At 43.0% G+C, this 19,231-nt stretch overlaps 1 protein-coding gene across 9 annotated transcripts in view; it reads right to left on the reverse strand.

Moving 5' to 3' along the window:
• Window positions 1-2,095: 2,095 nt before the first annotated feature.
• igsf9bb (immunoglobulin superfamily, member 9Bb) overlaps window positions 2,096-19,231 on the reverse strand; it is an 827,780-nt gene continuing 810,644 nt past the window's right edge. The window contains exons 22-24 of one of the 9 annotated variants that reach the window (XM_038779226.1): window positions 17,548-17,606; window positions 12,945-13,066; window positions 2,096-2,967 (exon numbers count right to left, since the gene is read on the reverse strand). In XM_038779226.1, the coding sequence (XP_038635154.1) occupies window positions 2,741-2,967; window positions 12,945-13,066; window positions 17,548-17,606 (408 nt within the window). In that variant the 3' untranslated portion in view covers window positions 2,096-2,740. Of the gene's footprint in view, window positions 2,968-5,791; window positions 5,861-12,944; window positions 13,067-17,547; window positions 17,607-19,231 lie in introns of those variants that run through there. The other 8 variants (XR_005458187.1, XR_005458188.1, XM_038779227.1 and 5 more) reach the window with 8 other exon arrangements.

A 19,231-nucleotide genomic window follows, 5' to 3' on the forward strand; every position in this document is an offset into this window, starting at 1 on the left:
TTAAATACAAAGCAGGAAATCATTATTCAAGTGTATTTGCACTTGTCTTTTGACACTGGGGATGTACTGATTACATTTAAATGGTATGACAGAAAGGTCTTGTCTCTCGGTTTAAATTATTCAAAGATTTCTTTGAAAGATATTGCATTATGTCACGAATGGAATACTCTTGCAATCCAGTATTCACCGACAAGTATTTCATTTGCATCATACATAATGACATTAATGATTGCGCTGTTTGAAGGTGCTGTTTACGGCACAACAGCAGTGCGAATCAAGGGAAAGATGAGGGTCATATCCCCCACATAAATCAGTGCAGGCTATTTATTGGACATCCCATCGGAGACATTGAATAGTGGCGGCTCTTTCACAATTGGGCCACTCCCATGAACTCATGAGCCTGTCTTTCAAATCTTCCCTCGACCGAGTGCAAGGATGCTAAATGCAGCATCAACCACTATTCCAAGGCTGTTTAATTTTACATTGTTAAGTGGGCCTTTGCAGTGTTACACACAAATCACAAGATTTGGTCATAATTGATTGGAGAAAATTGAATGGATCAATATCATATTGTTGCAAAATAGAAATTACATTGGCCAATCATTGTTCAGCATGAGCTCTGTGCACCATTATGTTACAGGTGGAAATTTTATCCAACTGAGCATTGTTTTGGATTTTGCTAAAACCCTGTTGAATTGCATCACTTTGATGCGCATTTTATCCACACTGAAATTTTATTCACACATGAAGAGGGGCCGATTACAACTGCCTGGAGCTGTTCCAAGCGAAAAGTTTAGATGTCATTGAGCGTTAACAACATTGCATATTACTAAATTCCGTTAAAAAGGGGGAAGAAAGTGAATTCTGTAATCACATTTTATATTAGTGCCCCCAAGTCTCTCTTATTTCACTTTCTCCTAAATATTTAAATATAAAAGCTGCTAACACTGAATACGTTCTAGTTGCTAGTTTATTAAATGCCCTATTTACTGTGGCAATGGAAATATTCCATTCACATTTTGTTAATTTATGTCTGAATACTTAGTTAATTTTGCTTTTGGAATATCCAGTTATCAAAATTGCAGTATCTAGTCTGTTTAAGTGGGTTCAATCTTGCAACATTGGATCAACTTTGATTTTGCTATATCCAATCATTTTCTAACAAATAAAATTCAATCGATCCTTTGAATAGATATTGAAAACCAAATCATCCAAACAGGTAGCTGGACTATGGTTTTCCTACTAACAGGCAGGATGACAATATTCTCAAATACAAATTATTAGCTGAACTAATTAAAAATTGAACACAAGTAGTCAGAATGATAACATGTTTCTAATGCATGGAGATTAGTTCTCTTGGTGAATACCAGCTTTGATCTCCACACATGGCTAACCATGTCATTGGATTGGTGTAGGGATCTCCTATCCCAATGATAGTACTTAGTCCCAAAGGTAAAAACCTCCTTTATTGCCAATATGATCGTATGTAGATTATTTACAGAGCTTTGCAAGTACAGGAGAAGGGTGAAAGGACTGAATTCACCCATTTATGATCATTTGATTCTGACGATAAACACTCCTGGTGAACTACCAAATATGAAACTAAGGAATCTGACTGACACCGGTAAAAAAGCTAATGGGTTAATCCACTACTGGATGTAGGAAAAACCAGAATAATATTTTCAAGAATCTGATTGTCAGATGGTGTTTTAGATGGTGTACCAATCATAACACCACCTTGAACAAGGCAATCAAATGATTACCTTCCCCTGCTTACCTGTATTCAACTGAATGCTCTATAACACAGTTCAAATGAATTTCCAATACTTGGTTACACACCTTCGAAATCTAGTTTGACTCATTCACCACATTTGCAACAACTGTGATGTTGAGCAAAAGAGGAAACCATAAGATCTGGAAGTTCAAGCCACCTTGGAGCAGGGCAGCCTTTGAAATGCATAAATGCTCAATGACAATTTTGTTGAATCCATTATAATGAATGGAGACCAACAAAATAGGTGCTGGAGTTTTTCCAGCAGAAATAATATAAGGGGCAAAACAGGTTTTAACAAACTGCAATAAGCATATGTCATTCAGTGTTCAACTTTCATTCTAAATCTTACTGCATATGAAATATCACTTCACTGTTCCGATATGCTACACAAAAGCAACAAATTCAGCACCTGACCTGGTGCCGCCTTGAGTGGTAGAATGAGATGGAGCATTTGCACCTATTAGAAACTGTGACATCGTAAAGCAGCAAGATCTGTGGAAACACACTAACAATTTCACAGTTTCATTTATATGTCATCACTGAGCAATCTGCCACATCGATGTTGTGAAATCACCATGGAGGTGGCGATACGATGTTACTGATGGGCAGATAAACGTTCCCCAATCAGACGTGTCATTATATTGGTGGCTTGAAAATTATTACAAACTACACGTTTCTTAACACCATTTTTTTTCAAGCACTTAAACTAAGTAGGCTGGCGAAACAAAACATTGCCACCCTTAAAGTAGACCTTTCAAGGGGTATATACGAATATGGTGTTGATACTTTTACTTGTGGGGTAAGTAGCTTAGAAAATAGCACTGTAGCACTGCTGTTTGCACAACTCAGACCACAAGGCTAACTTCTACCACATAGTCTGTACTTAACTTCTTTGAGCATAGAATCACATTCTGTACAAAGATTTACAAATCTCGTCAGGTGTTTTGTTAAAACTAATCACTATTACTAGAGCTGTGTTGCCTGCCCATGGTGTTCTTCATGATCCACCTGATCCAGAATGGCCATTTCATCCTCAGGCTGGTGTCTGTACTTGTGAAACTCTTCCTTCATGGCAGAAAAATAAGCATAAGGGTCCTGACGGGAGTGTCTCTTCTTCTTTTGGAGGTAGAGAATGCCTTGGGACTGGAGAACCTGAGATTCACCGGGCTGCTGGACCTGTGAGATTGGAAAACCTAGCCAAAAAAAGAGAAGAATTTAATTAGGTGCTGACTAAGTATTAACGATAGCTGCATGTGGAGTAGGCCATAACGTCTTCAGATAGAAATTAAGTGTGAAGTTCCTTGCTAGACGCCACCAACGACAGCTAGTTGAAAGGCAGAATAAAATGTGGGAAATATGTCTGCAATAAAGTTTTTGTCCACAGAAACAATAGTCTGAATTTTATTGGCCTCCCCTGGATACAAGATTGATGGGAATATGGGAGAGCTGTTATGGTAGCTGCCCGACGCATTCCTACCTCCAGTGAGTTTCTGGGATGTAGTGGGAACTGTGAATACTGTCCATTGAGGCAGGGGCCAATTAGTGTAATTAATGGCGACACGGTGACCCTGGTTCGATTCTGACTTTGGATCACTATCTGTGTGGAGTTTCTACTTTCTCCCCGTGTCTGGGTGGGTTTCCTCCCGGAGCTCCGGTTTCCTCCCACAGTCCAAAGTTGGGCAGCTTAGGCGGATTGGCCATGATAAATTGTCCCTTAGTGTCCAAAAGGTCAGGTGGGGTTATAGGGTTATGGGGATAGAGTGGGGGCGGTCATTTGCAGAGGCTTCCAGATAATTTGATGTGGCCTCCTGGTGGCAGACCAGGAGACCATTGGAGTAGAAGGCTCCATGCCCTAATGATGGGATGTCAGGGGGTGGGGTGTGAAAGACCATAGTCTCTTCTATGAACAGCCTTGAAGTGAGGTTTCCCCACCAACCTGATGGACCAATCAACTTCAGGCCTCTTTAATTTATAACTTCAATATAGGTGGCAGAGGACACCTCCATATTGAGATGCCGTCGCTTTTGCCCATCTGTCTCAGTAGTACCCATCTCTCCTGCCGGGCCTGCTGACCTGTGGGCTCTCTGGTTCGGCCTCCAGCCTTAGAAGCACATCAGCCATCCTCAACAGGACAGTAAGCACAGAGGAAGCTAATTAGGAGAGCATCTGGAAGATTGTAGTGGGCCCACCCCTTGATGAACCCATTGTCGGGGTTCCAACACCTATCAAAATATCCAGCATGATAAGCTAATTTTCTCATTTCCCGCATGCATGAATTATTGAAAATCCTGTGCTAACAATCAATATGGACCGTTTTGCTAATTTTATCTCATGAAGGTGCTGAATCGTACTAAGTTAGGATTCCATTTGCATCAGATGCTTTCCAGCTCTTTCCCTCGTGGATATTCTTCATGAATGAGCCTGCACAAAGTGTTGGTTGATCATTCAGCTGTTGGGACATCACCGTGGCCACTAAACCGATCCTCACCCAACATTTATAGAGGTATATTGACTAGTAATAATTGGGAATCCCGATTAAGTTTTCTCTCGCTAGCTCTGGGATGTCAAAGTCATTTGTTCAGTCTCGATTGCTGCCCAAGTAGAGATGAACAAATCTAGCGTTTCGATCATGAACAGGATCGTTGGCTCTATGTGCCTCAGTTGTACACTGTTTCTAGAAACTGAGAACTGGGAATCCAAGAGGGATTAGCTTTCCAAAACAGTGAAAGGTAAAAAGGGCTATATCGGAAAATACAGATACCAATTGGTGGATTTACTGGGACAGATAAACAATTGTACCAAAAAAGAACAGATGCTCAATAATTAGCCTTTGGGGCTTTTTGCAAAGGTAAGAATTCTTGAGATCATATTTTGCTTAAAATAGTATATTAAAGATCTCTTAGGGTTGTATCCTTCATTAATAGTTGTTTCCCTCATTCCTCCACATATCTCTGTCATACATTTTAACCTGCGTTAGAAGCCAGGTTTGTTCCTAACCTTGTGCAGAAGTAGTTCTGTACTTGACCAGGAAGTAAGGCGTAACAATTGATCAATGTTAACTAGTGCATCAGCTTTCTTTCTCTCCCTTTAAAGAAACTCTTCTGTCCAGCAGTTCCATATAGTAGCTTAGCTGATATAGAGACCTCAGCAGCATGATATGCCATCAGATCACACAAATCTTCTTAGAAATCCATTGGGTGGCAAGACCAACAATGGAGAATCATTATCTTAGGTTGACTAAAACAATGTTGAGCTTTGAACACAGCTGCTTCATGGTATTTGATATTATCAACAAGCATCCTTATCGAACTGAGGGTAAAACACAGCATTAGGGCAGTGGATACATTCACCAAACCTGTGTTGAACCAGGTAACCCTTTGCCATAACCATACAAACTATAGGCTTTTGATGTTGAAGACTAAAACATGGTGGTAAGATTTTGTCAGAAAATACAGAGAACAATTGATGGACGTAAATCAGTGGTGTAAGATAAATTGGATCAATGAGAAAAATATTATAGTCCATCCTCAATAAATATTCAATGCCTTTTTAACCTAATATGCACTTTACTGAAAATAGTAAACAGGCTAAGGTTGCAAGTCCCCCAAAACACAAAAAGTCAGCAAGTTGTCCAAAACAATGATAGGATAATGTCAATATTGGCAATGCCATTATACAGTGTATAAGAACAAAGAAAAGCTCCAAGCATACCTCATTGTTCAAGTCAGATGATTGAACTTTAATCTCATGAAAATTAGAAAGCAATGTAAGTAAATTTGCCAGTGAAAGCAAAACATACTTGAGCCACAGAAAACTAATTGAATCTTGCTTATCTGCACTTAAGCTAATTAATTAGATACTTCTATTCTGATTTGAAGACTGAACTCAAGTTTGAAATTACCTGCTTTGTATCTGTGGCCTCGGAACTAGAAAAGTGGAAATGTTGAGGCAGAAATGGCAATGTCAGCAAGCATGCAAGGGTGAATGGTCTCGAGATTATTGCGCAATACCTTATTTTCTAGACCTTGGTCGCATCGCCAAAGGTTTGCAGTACAACTTGGTGCTTACACGCAATGTGACCTTGGCCTGCAAAACACGAATTGTGCAATTAATCGCACAGCCTTTCCTCGGCTAGAAATCACGCCACGGCCATCTGAGCTGCTCCAGAAGTTAGTCTTTGAGTCACCCTTGCATCCCCTGAATTTTGATTTCTTTCATTAAGCCACGCATTATTTTCCAAAAATCTTTTTAGCTGGTCAAAGAAACCGATTGTACTGGAAAAATGCAATAATTAGCTGTAATCAATTTAATTTAAAAAAAAAGATAATTTTCAGTAGCGAAGTCACTTTCAATTTGACATTGTTTAATCAAAGTTTGGGTCATTAAGGTTATATGAATTGGAGGGCAGCACGGTGGCCTAGTGGTTAGCACAACCGCCTCACGGCGCTGAGGTCCCAGGTTCGATCCCGGCTCTGGGTCACTGTCCGTGTGGAGTTTGCACGTTCTCCCCGTGTCTGCGTGGGTTTCGCCCCCACAACCCAAAAATGTGCAAAGTAGGTGGATTGGCCACGCTAAATTGCCCCTTAATTGGAAAAAAATAATTGGCTAATCTAAATTTAAAAAAAAAAGGTTATATGAATTGGCAATGTTTTTGCTGTATTATTGACTACTTATTGCAAGCAAAGATAAGATATTAAGATGTAGATACTACTGGGGCAGGCGGGGTGGGGGGGGGGGGGGGGGGGGGGGGGGGGGGGGGGGGATGCCGAGTATATACGTGAATATCACGGCAAGGGACAATATTGCTAATTGCAAACGCTCAAATCAGGCCAGGGGAAGAAGCAAAAGTCTCTTTCTGATGGTAGTTAAAGGTCTGGAATGAAATGAGTTTGCACAATCTCAAATCATACCTCATGGACATAGATCCAGGCATAGCATTGCTCGCAGCTCAATATTAATTGGATGTCCTCGTCCAGAAATGCCAGAGGGCGGTTAACCTCAACAATGAAACTCTCATGGGCAGTGAAGTTAAGGTTCTGTTCTGTATTTGAATCTGACAGTGAAACATGTTTCATGAGAGCACAGAAAAAGCTCGACACAGCCTCTGACAATTGTGACAATTAATGTTGGAGTGAATGATGTTGACATTGTCAGCAATAAGCACTCTTGTGGGAGATTACTTTGCAGAGAGAGATTTACATGCAGGAGCAGAAGATAAATTCCCTCTGCGACGAGTGCAAAGCCTCAAAAGTTCTTGAAAGCAGCATATTTATGATCCTTTCTATATTAAAAAGGCTTGTTTCATTGTATTTACATGTATTCAGGGTTGACTATGTCAAGTCTATTTTTGAAACCTTTCCCCGTTTAATATTGGCAGTTCATTGGTTTAAAAGAAGATTATTTTCAAAAGCCAACCCTTTTATTTTCCTGCAGCAAATGGTTTTGTGCTCCATTTCACTTGTTTCTTTCCTTTTCAAAAAGGGTGAGGACTTCGTACTCTCTGAAAGGTACCTCTGGATTTACAGAGTCATTGCTACCTGATTGTTTGAGAACAAGCTTTAGTTGATGGCTCATTTTGTGCATCTGAGAACTGTATGACAAGAAAATCCTTGGCTTATGACCTACTCTGATTCATGTGGAGGAAGTTAGTGACAATGGACGGGATTCTCTCACCCCGGGGCTGGGCCGGAGAATCGCCGGGACTGGTGCGAATCGCGCCACGCTGCCCCGATGCCGGTCCATCGATTCTCCGGAGAACGGAGAATCGGCGCCATTGGCACCGACACGGTTGGCGCAGCGCCAGTCGGGGGCCGCTCTACGCCCCCTCCCCGGCGATTCTCGGCACGGGATGGGCGGAGTGGCCACGCCAAAAAAGCCGGGTCCCGCTGGCACCATTCACACCTGCTCTTACCCGCCAGGGCTTCGGCGTGAATGCATCCGGGGGTGGCCTGGTTTTGGGGGGGAGTTTGGAGCGGGGTCTGACCCCGCGGGGAGGGGGGGGGGGGCTCCACTATGGCCTGGCCCATGATCGGGGCCTACTGACCGGCGGGCTGGCCTCTCGGGCTGGGGGCCTCTTTTGTTCTGCGCCGGCCCCTGTAACACTATGCCATGTTGCGTCGGGGCCGGTGTGGAGAAGGGAACCACTGTGCATGCGCTTGTTGGCGCCGGTCCCACTGCGGATGCGCACATTGGCGCCGGTGCATGCGCAGACCCGCGGCACCCATTAACTAACTTTAGTTAGCAGCTAACTTTAAAAAAGTAACGTGTCATTTGTAAAGTAAATTCTGAAAGATATATTTTCTCATATTAAATAGAATCAAGCAACCAAAATGAAGCCAATAATTAAATGAACTGCTGAAATGCATGGTGGACAGAAGCAGTGAAAAATTAGATGACAAATTTATTCGACAATAACTTGCACCTTTCTTCCCAGAGAACCATGCAGACCAATTGTGCAAGCTAAGGCGAATCAAAATAGTGATTTGTTTACTGACTTACGATCTGAAGACTGAATTCCTCATTGAGCTTTGCATTTCTAAGCGGACATCTCAGAATGCCAAAGTATGGAGAACCTATTAAGTTTAAAATGTTGGACACACTGATGGTATCAGGGGATCTTTGTCAGTCAGTTCCCCAGCATTTCTCATGTCCGCCCACTTTATTATTGGTGCAGACTCTTTGGGAGCCCAGGGAGAAAAGATGCAAAGATTATAGTAGGAGATGAGGGAATCCCCTTAAAGGATTCCACTTATTCTGTTCCAGCCAACTGAGCATTGTGTTCAATAAATGCATGACACCGTGTGCTGCAAAGCATTCAATTTTTGACATGTTGAAAAAACTGGGTTTAACCAATGTGAACAGATGGATTAGATAGGACTGAATTTCACATGTAAAACACTGAAAATATGTTTCACAAAAATTGCTTAGCAGCCAGACGTATTGAATCACCATAAAGAAAGTTACATAACAATTGGCGGGTGGAGACTATTTCACTCAGGTTTGATTTTAGGTGGATTGCAGACAGCAGTTAAACAGGAATTTCATAAGGCCTGTCTTATGAAGTGCCTGGCATAGTTGACAGGCCAGAGTTACACGGCTTGCTCCTTATCCGCCTTTGCCACACTACAATCAGCTAGAAAGGGGTTCTGCATGTAGGTGCACGCATGTGGATCTAGTGCTCTATATTATCAATCGCTAATTTTTTAATGAAAGGATAACTCAGGGTGACACCTCTCCCGTAAAATGTTTTCAAAGATCCCATGCAGTCCAGTAGATTACTTGGGTGCGTATTTTGACCTTTCACCTTGGCACAGTTGCATTGAACTTTAGTCAATGTGAGACAGTGGCCGGGATTCTCCCCTACCCGGCGGGGCGGGGGGTCCCGGCGTAGCGGAGTGGCGCCAACCACTCCGGCGTCGGGCCTCCCCAAAGGTGCGGAATTCTCCACACCTTTAGGGGCTAGGCCCACGCCAGAGTGGTTTCCGCTCCGGGCTGGCACCAAAACTGGTGCCAACGGCCTTTGGTGCTATGCCGCCCGGTGTCGGGGCTGGCCAAAAGGCCTTCGCCGGTCTGCGCATGCGCCGGTGCGTCAGCAGCCTCTGACGTCACCACCGGCACATGCCGGTAGGCGGGGTCTCTTCCGTCTCCGCCATGGTGGAGGCCGTGGGTGAGGTGCAGGTACACACAAAGTGCTGTCAACTGAGGCCGAAAGAGAGTCCCATTAGATAGCGGGGTCGTCTTCGGTACTACAGGCGCCAAGAAACACCCCGCTATACGTGCCCAAAACGGGACTCTGTTTCTTGCGTGTTGAATTGCGCCAAATCACTGTTTCATTCTCCACAGGTGCTGTTAGGTCTGCTGAGTATTTCCAACACTTTCTATTCTTATTTCATGTTTTTCGCCATGGTACGCTTGCTGCCTTCTTTGTCAGAACTATTTGGAAAAGGCAGAGTTGGCCTATTGTGAGTCAGAGAAATACCTGTAAATGGAAGGAAAACAGGTAAATGTGCATTGTAAAAACTTGCAGTAAATGCGCTGGCCGACTAAGTCCTTTTGGCCCTTGCTGGCGTGGCGCCAAAGGCCGTTCACGCCAGCCGGTGGAGCGGGAACCACTCCGGCGTGGGCCTAGCCCCTCAATGTGAGGGCTTGGCCCCTAAAGGTGCGGAGCACCTTTTGGGCGGCCCGACGCCGGAGTGGTTCTCGCTACTCCAACACGCCAGGACCCCCCGCCCCGCCGGGTAGGGGAGAATCCCGGCCCAGATCGCGACATCTTGCGAGGTCTCGTTAGGTCTCGAGAGGCGTTCCAAGCGTCGCAATTCTCGCAAGATTTAACGGCCTTGTCGCGTCACTGAGTCGGGCGCGACGAGGTCATTAGATCGCAGCCATTGTTTCAAGTTGAAAATATGATTCCTGAAGTTCAGTTTGGAAGAAGAATCATTTTCAACTCAAAGCATTATCTCACAGGTACTGCCAGAGGCGGGTATTTCCAACATTTTCTGTTCTTATTTTGGATTTCCAATCTCTGCAGTATTTTGCTTTCTTCTTAAATCAATGGTATTTTGTGAAATGAGAATTTTCTTTACACTTCGTAGAAAATGTTTTCTGAAAGGTAAGTATTCTTGTTCATGCCCCATGCCACTGATGAAAGCTGTGACTAGTTTTTGAAGTTGGGACTCAGTAACGTTTAACCAGGAAGTTGTTCGGAATGCAGGATCTGCTGGGAGGATTCCAGAAAGCCAGTAATTCAATAATGGATCCCTACCTGTCCAGGCCAATTAAAGGGAGGGGCAAAGGTGAGGGGGGGGGGGGGGGGGGGGGGGGCGCTGGAGGCAGCACGCTAACCTGGGCAAGGCTGCGGAGGATTGGGCATCACAGAGATTGATTTTCCTGGGACCATGGGGAACATTATTGCTCCTGGCAACCCCACAGAAATCAACGACAAAACGTTAACTTTGCTTGAGCACCCTGCACAGCCCCCTTTAAAGACCATTGGTCAGGTTTCACAGTGCTTTGAATCATTGGCTGTAGCATGTGTGGCGGTTCTATTGACATCAAGGAACCCCAGGTTGCATGGGCTACTGAGGGCCCACCTGTTCTGCTGAGTGCCTTTGCCGGCCATATCAAGGACAGTAGCAAAATTTCAGAAGCTAGGACATTGGTAAAAACACATCAGTCAGAGGCATACCACGATTTTGAGCATCCAATCTAGATACAGCTAAGCTATTCTGTGGTTATCCTATTTTACATAGGCTGTGTAAGAGATTTTGATGTAGAAGTGTAAGATTTTGGCCAGGATTTTCCAGTCTCACAGTGTAGGATTCCCCACGGCATTTGCAGTGAGCCAGTCAAATCTCTGTTGACTTCAGTGGGACTGCACGATCCTGCTGGTGGGAGGGGCGAGTAAATCCCACCCTTTTTCATTAGATATTGTCCACTACCTATCCTATTGCAGTGAACAAAATCCAAACAAACTTTTTTACTTAAAAGAGACTACCTTTTGAGATCATGGGCACGAATCAACTAAATGGGAACAAAGTCCCATAGCGAGCACGTTTAGCCACATGGCTATAAAAATCCTCTCGCATTAAATAAGGGGCCTCAGTGGGGAACATGAGGCCAAGGCCACACATAGTCCTCTTTACTACACCATGGAGCTCAGCTCGCCAGGAATCCTCAGTGCAGTGAGAGATCGGGATGCCATTTTTAAATGGCATCCCGATCTCTGAGGCCCCGAGGCGAACCTCGCCAAGCCCCAACACATCTGAGAGCCCGCCCCCACCAACACCTGCACAGGGCACCTCTGGCCAGATCTGGCAGTGCCGCTGCCAGAATCACTTGGGCACCTTGCCAGTGTCAGGCTGGTGCCCAGGTGGCAACAGCATTGCCAGGGTTCCACCCTGCCCAAAGAGCATGCATCAGGGGGCCTCTAATCCACTGGGAGGCCCCAACATGTGCCGTTCCCCAATTGTAGAGGCCAGTACTGAACGGTGCTGGTGAAGGGGATAGAACCTCGAGAAACTGCATTTAAAGTCTCGCTTGATAAGCAAATTTGCTGAAAGATGATCCCACCCAAAATGGGTGGGATTTACATCACAACGTCTTGCGAGATCGCGTTAGATCCCGTGAGGTGTTGCGAGCTGGGTAAATCCTGGGAATGGGGTCACCCGGCTTCTATCGGCCAGGCTGTGCCGGGGCGAGCTGCTTTTGGGTGCAGCGTGGCCACTGGATCATACCCTATGCTTCCTCACAGTAAAGGATGGTTGCTTAGGTCAGATTTGACATGAATGTGTTTTCCTTAATGCTTAGATGTCCTTTTGAAGTAAAAGTGAGCCCAATTCTCCATTGGATATTCCACAATCAATTCAGCAGAGTTTTTCATCAGATGAAGGCTCGTTGGGCCTGTGTAGAATTTCTCAAAGTATCATAAAAGCTGTATTTCAATTAAAGAAAACAAAAAAATCTGAATCATAAACTCTATGTGTTGATATGAACCCTATCATGATACTTAGGGTGTGATAGTAATTTAAGGAATCGGGACCGTCCAAAGAAATGCAGGTTAGGTGGATTGGCCATGCTAAATTGCACCTTAGTATCCAAAGGTTGTGGGGAAGTGGGCCTAGGTAAGGTGCGCTATCAGAGGGCCTGTGCAAACTCGATGGGCCAAACGGCCTCCTTCTGCACTTAAAGTTTCTATGACTAAGGTCTAATGATAATTTGAGATATTTAATTGGCTAGACTGTTGGTAGCGCGTCGCTTGCTGGCAGCGGGATTCTCTATTCCTGCTGCTTGTCAATGGGATTTTCGATTGAAGCCATCCCATGCTGCCGGGATATCCACAGGCAGGAGTGCGTTGCCGGTGGGAACAGGGAAATTCAATGGTTGGAGAATTCCGATCTGTATGTACATCCCTAATATAGTTGCAAGATAGTTTTCTGTCTTCTTTTTCAACTGTGGAACTAATCTATTTGTGATCATTAGTTTAATAAATAGATTATAATAGTGGATAAAGGAATGTTACATGAACATCCTTGTTACCTTGTTGCCCTAAAGGTACAAAACAGACTCCAGTCTATCTGAGAAAGAATGGGTTGGTGAGATCATTCATGCTCAGATCTTCTTCAAAGTTACGTTTTCATCCCTATTTGTGCTTACTGCTTCACGGATCACTCACTGTTTTCTCGCTGCGTCTTTGAAGTGAGATGAGTTGCCTTCTTGGGCTTTCGCACACGTGGATATCTCAGTACTTCGAAACTCTCAGGTACAGCAGCCGCACCATGTGCATCTTGAGGCCTCCTGTGGAATCAAGACAAACAGAAAAGGGAATGGGGAAGAATTCAACTTCAACACTGAGGCATTTTGACTTGCAATTGTCTACTAGCACTGACGATAGCTTGCCAGAGTGAAGCATCTATTCTTTGTAGTTTATTGTCTGCAGTCTCTGAACCAAAACTCAACCATGTGGTTGGACAGATGTTCAATCTAGTAGAACCAATTTTATAATTTATCTCCCATCCAAGTCACATCACCTGAGCTAAAGTTGATGTATAAAGTATTTCTCACTTTCCTCCCTCTTCAACTCCTAGGTCAGATTGATCAGCCTACAAAAAAAGGAACATGTTGGATGATGCACTTCCAGGATTAGGCAGTGACTCTATCAGACTAATCATTTGGCAATTTGTGTATTAGGAGTGGGGAAGGTGATTGAGATGATCATTATTTAATCATCGTTGAAAAGTGCCTATTTTGTAATGGGCATTTAACGACGACAAAAACTTGAGAACTAAGAATCACCGTGAGGGAACTAACTGTAAAGGCAAATATGATAAGTGGAGTCCAACTCACTGTGCACCCTGTCAGATTCAGCTTCTGTGTGAACAGAAGAGATCATTGGACAGAAAATTATTATGGCTCACTTTCAGGGGCATGGGATAGTGAGGCCTCAGGCTTACCTGAGATCGAATCTTGGGCCTTGCTTGCTTTATTTGGGGGAGCTGCCAGCACCTGTCATGCCTCTATATTCGAGCTGGCCCGAAGGCATGGCCCAAAACAGTGGGAAATGTGCGACCGATAAAGGGGGAGGGGCACTCACAGGCATAATTGAGCTATCACTCCATCTAGAATGGGATAGGTCCACACCTATTTTTCTCTTCAGCAACCAGTTCCTGCATAGAGACTGAAAACAGGCATTCGGTCCCTTCTATACATAATTGACGGATCTAATGGCTATTTCAGGTGCCGCTAATAGACCTCCTGAGAATTAACCTGACCAAATTTGGGGTTGGCTGCCTTTCAGATGTCTTTGAGTTGCAGGCCTGGCCCCCGAAATTGGGTCTTGTTCACCTATATTATGCCCCGACAACAGGTACCATGATGTCCAATTTTCTGTCTTTTGTTTTTGTATTCTTTCATTGCAAAAGTTCCTTGGAGAATACATGATAACAAATTTTGAAACAGAATAATAAGATGCTGCTTATGTGCAATAAATAGACTCATGTGCTTTAGATGGGAAAACCTTGATCCACAGATATGTATTTTATTCCATCCCAATATTATTTTGCCTCTTTTTTTGTTTTAAAACTATCCCTAGGCCACAAACCGTACTCTCAAATGAGTGGGCTATTCTGCTGCTTGACTTTGCTGCCTTGAGTCAGGTGCTAGGAATCTTAAGCTATGTATTTTTAAAAAAAATCTTGCCTTTCCCCTCTATGAGGACAGGTAACTCATCGTGCAGCAAACACAACTGTAAACCCAAATTCTACCACTCAATAGACAAAAAGCCATTAACTGATTAAGTAGGGAATATGGGCTTGGGTCAAAGAAAGCAGTGGAAATTAATCGAAGAATGAGATTGAGCTTTGGTAGTTTCAGTTGTTGAGAAGAATCAGAACGAGACACATTTGTTACATGTATAAAGGGGATGCAAGGGACAGCGACATCATTTGAAGCAGCAAGTTGATGGGTGAGGGGTCTAACTCACAGGAAATGGAATGGGAGCAGCGTCACTGTTCAGTCTTGGGAGTCCCTCTATCTTGGAAATATTTCCTATTCTTAATGTTATGAGCACTAAACTTAGGAAAGGTGTCAGTGTCTGAGGAAATGGTTCAGCCATTTGACATTCATCAATCAAACATTGATTAAAATTGGGAGTGGGTTGCAACATTCCATTTGAGGTAACTCTAATTTTGTTAATTTTAAATTACTTTCAATTAATGTAATGGCTGTTAAGTGCTGCTGATATTGGCATTCATATGATAAACTATCATTATGCTAATTTTGCTTTTGTACCCGAAGCTGCCACAATAATATGAACTTGTCAGCCAACTTGTAGTTAATCTACAAAACTAATAGATGATTCAAAAGGATTCAAAATCTCTTGTGGGGTATTTATATGATGACCCAATGCATCCTCTTTCCACCCAACACATGGTATAATTTCGTAGATCAACCAATCCTTTACCTTCCTTCTTCCCCTCTGCCCACAATGTTGTTGATCAGATACATTTTATCATGAATCCCCTGAACCTTTTTGGCCACCTGTACCACTCCCTCACTGAATAGCTTATTCACTCTTCATTCCCCTTCCCTTGTTACCATTTCCATATGCCTTCTCCACTACTCTTTCCCTGCTTTGGTCCAATTATTCCTCTGCCTGTTTGTCTTACTTAACCTGAACACCATGCCAAGAATTGGCTGTTATTGCCATGTCATGGGTCTTTTATCAGTGATTTTATTAAATATATTTGCTTTATGTTCTTTACTTTTTCTTCTCCACTACATTGTTGCTGTAAAAAACATCTAAATTGCTACAGAGCAAAATCACTTAAGGTGGGATTAAAATCAGATACTTGGGTGATGCCATGGAGTGGCAAAGTGTGAGTTATTTTCTCATGAATCTTAGTATTGTGTAAATTTCATTGCATAGAATTGCTAGAATTTACAGCACTATTCCAACTGGTCCATGTTAATGCTCCAGAGGAGCTGCCTCCCACTCTACTACATCTACCCTTCTATTTCTTTCTTCATTATGGATATTTCTAGCTTCCCCATAAATGCATCCAGTCACTCCACATCTAACCACTCTCTGTGTGAAGAAGTGTCTCTTGAAATTCCCACTGGATTGATTAGAGACTATTATACATAAACTGGAGTTGATCTTGATATTTGGATAAGATTGGGGAAACACAATCGTTGGCCACCAGTTCCATTGGCAAAGACACCCCCCCAGGTTTTGAGGCAACTGCCTCATTTACATTTGGTGGGGCAACTGTGAGGCACCAAACAAAAATTGCCTCAATGTAGCTTGCTGAATTGAAACCTCAAGATTGAGCCATGGGAACCAACCACCTGATCGGTAACATTTGGGTGGTGGTGAGGGTGCGATGTCACAGGCGGTCCTGGGACAGCAGTGGTCTTATCTATGTCATAGGACCCTTAATTGAAGCAGGAAACTACTTTAAACAGTTGGTGGAATTCCCCCTTTTATAATGGACACCAGTGTTAATGTGGTAGTAATGCTACCAATCCCATTTTGGGTCCTTTGCCATCTTGTTAAAAGCAGGCTAAGGTACTAGCACTCAACCCTAGAGTGAAAGCCGGGCGTTACCTTCCAGTAAGAGTTGAAGAGTCACTACCCTGGGTTACTCAGTAACTGGTAGAGTTAAGAAAGCTGATTAATCAGCTACTTCCTTGGCTGAAGGATAGTGTGTGGTATAAACAGACTCAATGAATGGGGTGAGGGAAATATCCTAAGAATTGGGAGACCCATTCTTAGAAAATGGCAAATGCTTCGAAGAAGTAACATCTTCAAGCTTTTTATGTGTTGATGTTCTGAATATTTTCTTTAAAGTTGTAACGTGCAAACCGTGTGTTGGATACAGAATTGAAGTCAATGGTGAATAATTTTGGGAAGGGTGTATCCGACCCAAGAGGTATGCCTTCTGGTGAATTAGTTAAAAATTTTCCCTAGTGTCTCTCCAAATAATTTCCACACTGTTGGCACTGACCTCATTTAATGAAAGGATTGATTATTGGAAAAAAAATCTCAGTACTCTTTCTCAGTGAGAAGGTCAGATTGAATTGAAATAGAAAACATGAGAATATATGAGTTCTTTGCAAGAATATACTTGCTTCAAATGCAATCCTTAGCAAATACTTCCAGCAGTCTTCTACTGGGAATGCTAAAAGTAATGTGAATGGGCTTCAATGGAATTGGTTCCCCGATAGGAAGAATAAAGGGCCCAGATTACATTGTTGGCTATAATTATAAAAGGTCCCATTTTTTCTACCTGTATCTTCGCAAACCATGAGACATTAATGGGAATGGACCTTGTAATTTTTCTTTTTACAGTTTTCTGATATCTTTATTGGAACACCATACACACTCCTAAGATGAGTTTGAAATTTATGATTCATTTTGCAGGACAGCTTCTTCAGATATCTTGTTGCCTTCATAGTACCGACATGGCATTTGGGCAGCTCATTGGGAAACATCTTTTGGCCCACACAGGCATTCATCTCAATGCTGAATGCTCATGGATCCTCAGGCTAGGAGTTTGATGTACCAACAGACTGGGTGACTGAGTGGTTAGATATAGGTATGCCATCACAATTTTTTATATAACGTCACATACTTATTTGAGTTGCTTTTGACGGTGGGGTGGGGGTTTGGTTGGGTAACGGTATCACCGCTTCTTTACAGGAAGGGCGTCACCAGTAGCCAATCGTGAGCACCTCACCTAGCGGGTAGTTACAGCTAGAGCAACATGGGCAGATACCTGGATGCAGTTTGCCAGCCCTGCCCCTCAGCGGGGAATGCTGAATGCTGTGGAAGAACCTAAAGAGGAGGAAAAAAATATTGTGAAGCAATAAATGGTAAGTGAATGGAGATCATTTACAATACACAGTTTGTGAATATTACCTTCACTGCCTGTGAGGCCTAATGTTAATTTCTCCAAATGGGTAAGCTGTGTGTGGATGTGCAGCTTGCCTATGATGTTAAAATGAGGCCCAAGGTCCTATTCTGGAATGCCATGATGTGGAGATGTCGGCATTGGACTGGGATGAGCACAGGAAGAAGTCTTACAGCACTAGGTTAAAGTCCAACAGGTTTGTTTTGAATCACTAGCTTTCAGAGCACTGCTCCTTCCTCAGGTTTGTATTAAGGACTGCACCTGAGGAAGGGGCAGTGCTCCGAAAGCTAGTGATTCGAAACAAACCTGTTGGACTTTAACCTGGTGTTGTAAGACTTCTTACTATTCTGGGATGGCCTTGGACCTCTAAGTTGCAGCACATAGAGCCTGTCACAGCCTCAATTGTGGGCCCAAAAGAGGGCCAGATAAACAATTACTCTTGATGCAATTTCTGTTGAAAAGTTGACAGATTGGGAGATTTATGGCAATAGTTTCATTGTGAGACTCATGAGGTCCTTGCTGACATATCTATTGGGCAACCTCAAAGTTAAACCAAAATGTATTACATTGCTTCAAATTTTCATTGAAAGTGGACCTCCTTTTAACAGTTTAAATTGAATAGGATATAAATCTAGAATATCTTCAATCCCTGCTAGTGGACTGGCCCACTGATGATGTCATGACAATCAATGATTATTTATGACATTATTATTTTGAATAATGAGGAAAACATAAATATGACAAATAAAAATGTCTTAACACATTGTTTTGGCATGACAAACTTCAACTTGCAAAGCACTGTATTTTAAGGAATCCTTTCTTAATACAGCATTTTATATTCCTACCTCATTATAGTCCTACTTTAGTACCAGAAACTCAATAAATTATTGCAGCATAATAATACTCTCTGGCATCATGTTGTTAGGGATGTTGATGTGCAGATCAAAAAGTTATAAAGCTCGATCCCTCATTTGAACTTATCTCTTTGCCGTGGCAGCAGGGAAGCTGCAATTAGCCTCAGTAACCCTGGGTTGGGGAGGAAAAGCAATTTATGCTCCATTACTGCAGAGCAACAACTTTTTTAAACTAAGGATGCGTAGATGGCAGTTGAGGATGAGATCAGACTTTGATTCACCCATGCAGACGATCGACTTCACTTAAAACGACTTAGATGAGTTAACAGAGAATAAATGCGGAATAAATTCAAGATATGAGGGTGCGTGGGGGAGTGAAAGAAAATTAAAACAAGTTGCTCTAATTGCCGTTGGTCCAGGATTTGGGAATGATTTCAATCCACCTCACCGGGTGGTTAAACAGATGGGATTGAATGGAAAATATGTTTGCATCTGGCCCAATAATGACATTCTATTTTTCAATGGACAGGATGGACTGTAAACCAGCGTTTTACCCACCCCTGGCAGTTTTCCAACAGGCGGGTTTGGTTAAAATTGCTCAGACCAAGACGTGCTTTATCTCGGACCAATATCTTCTTTATAAACCTTATAATCCAAAGCCAGGTTGGTAACTTCAGCAGTCAGAGTGAAGCAAT

This window comes from Scyliorhinus canicula, chromosome 19, assembly GCF_902713615.1.
Source record: "Scyliorhinus canicula chromosome 19, sScyCan1.1, whole genome shotgun sequence".
Lineage (NCBI taxonomy): Eukaryota > Metazoa > Chordata > Chondrichthyes > Carcharhiniformes > Scyliorhinidae > Scyliorhinus > Scyliorhinus canicula.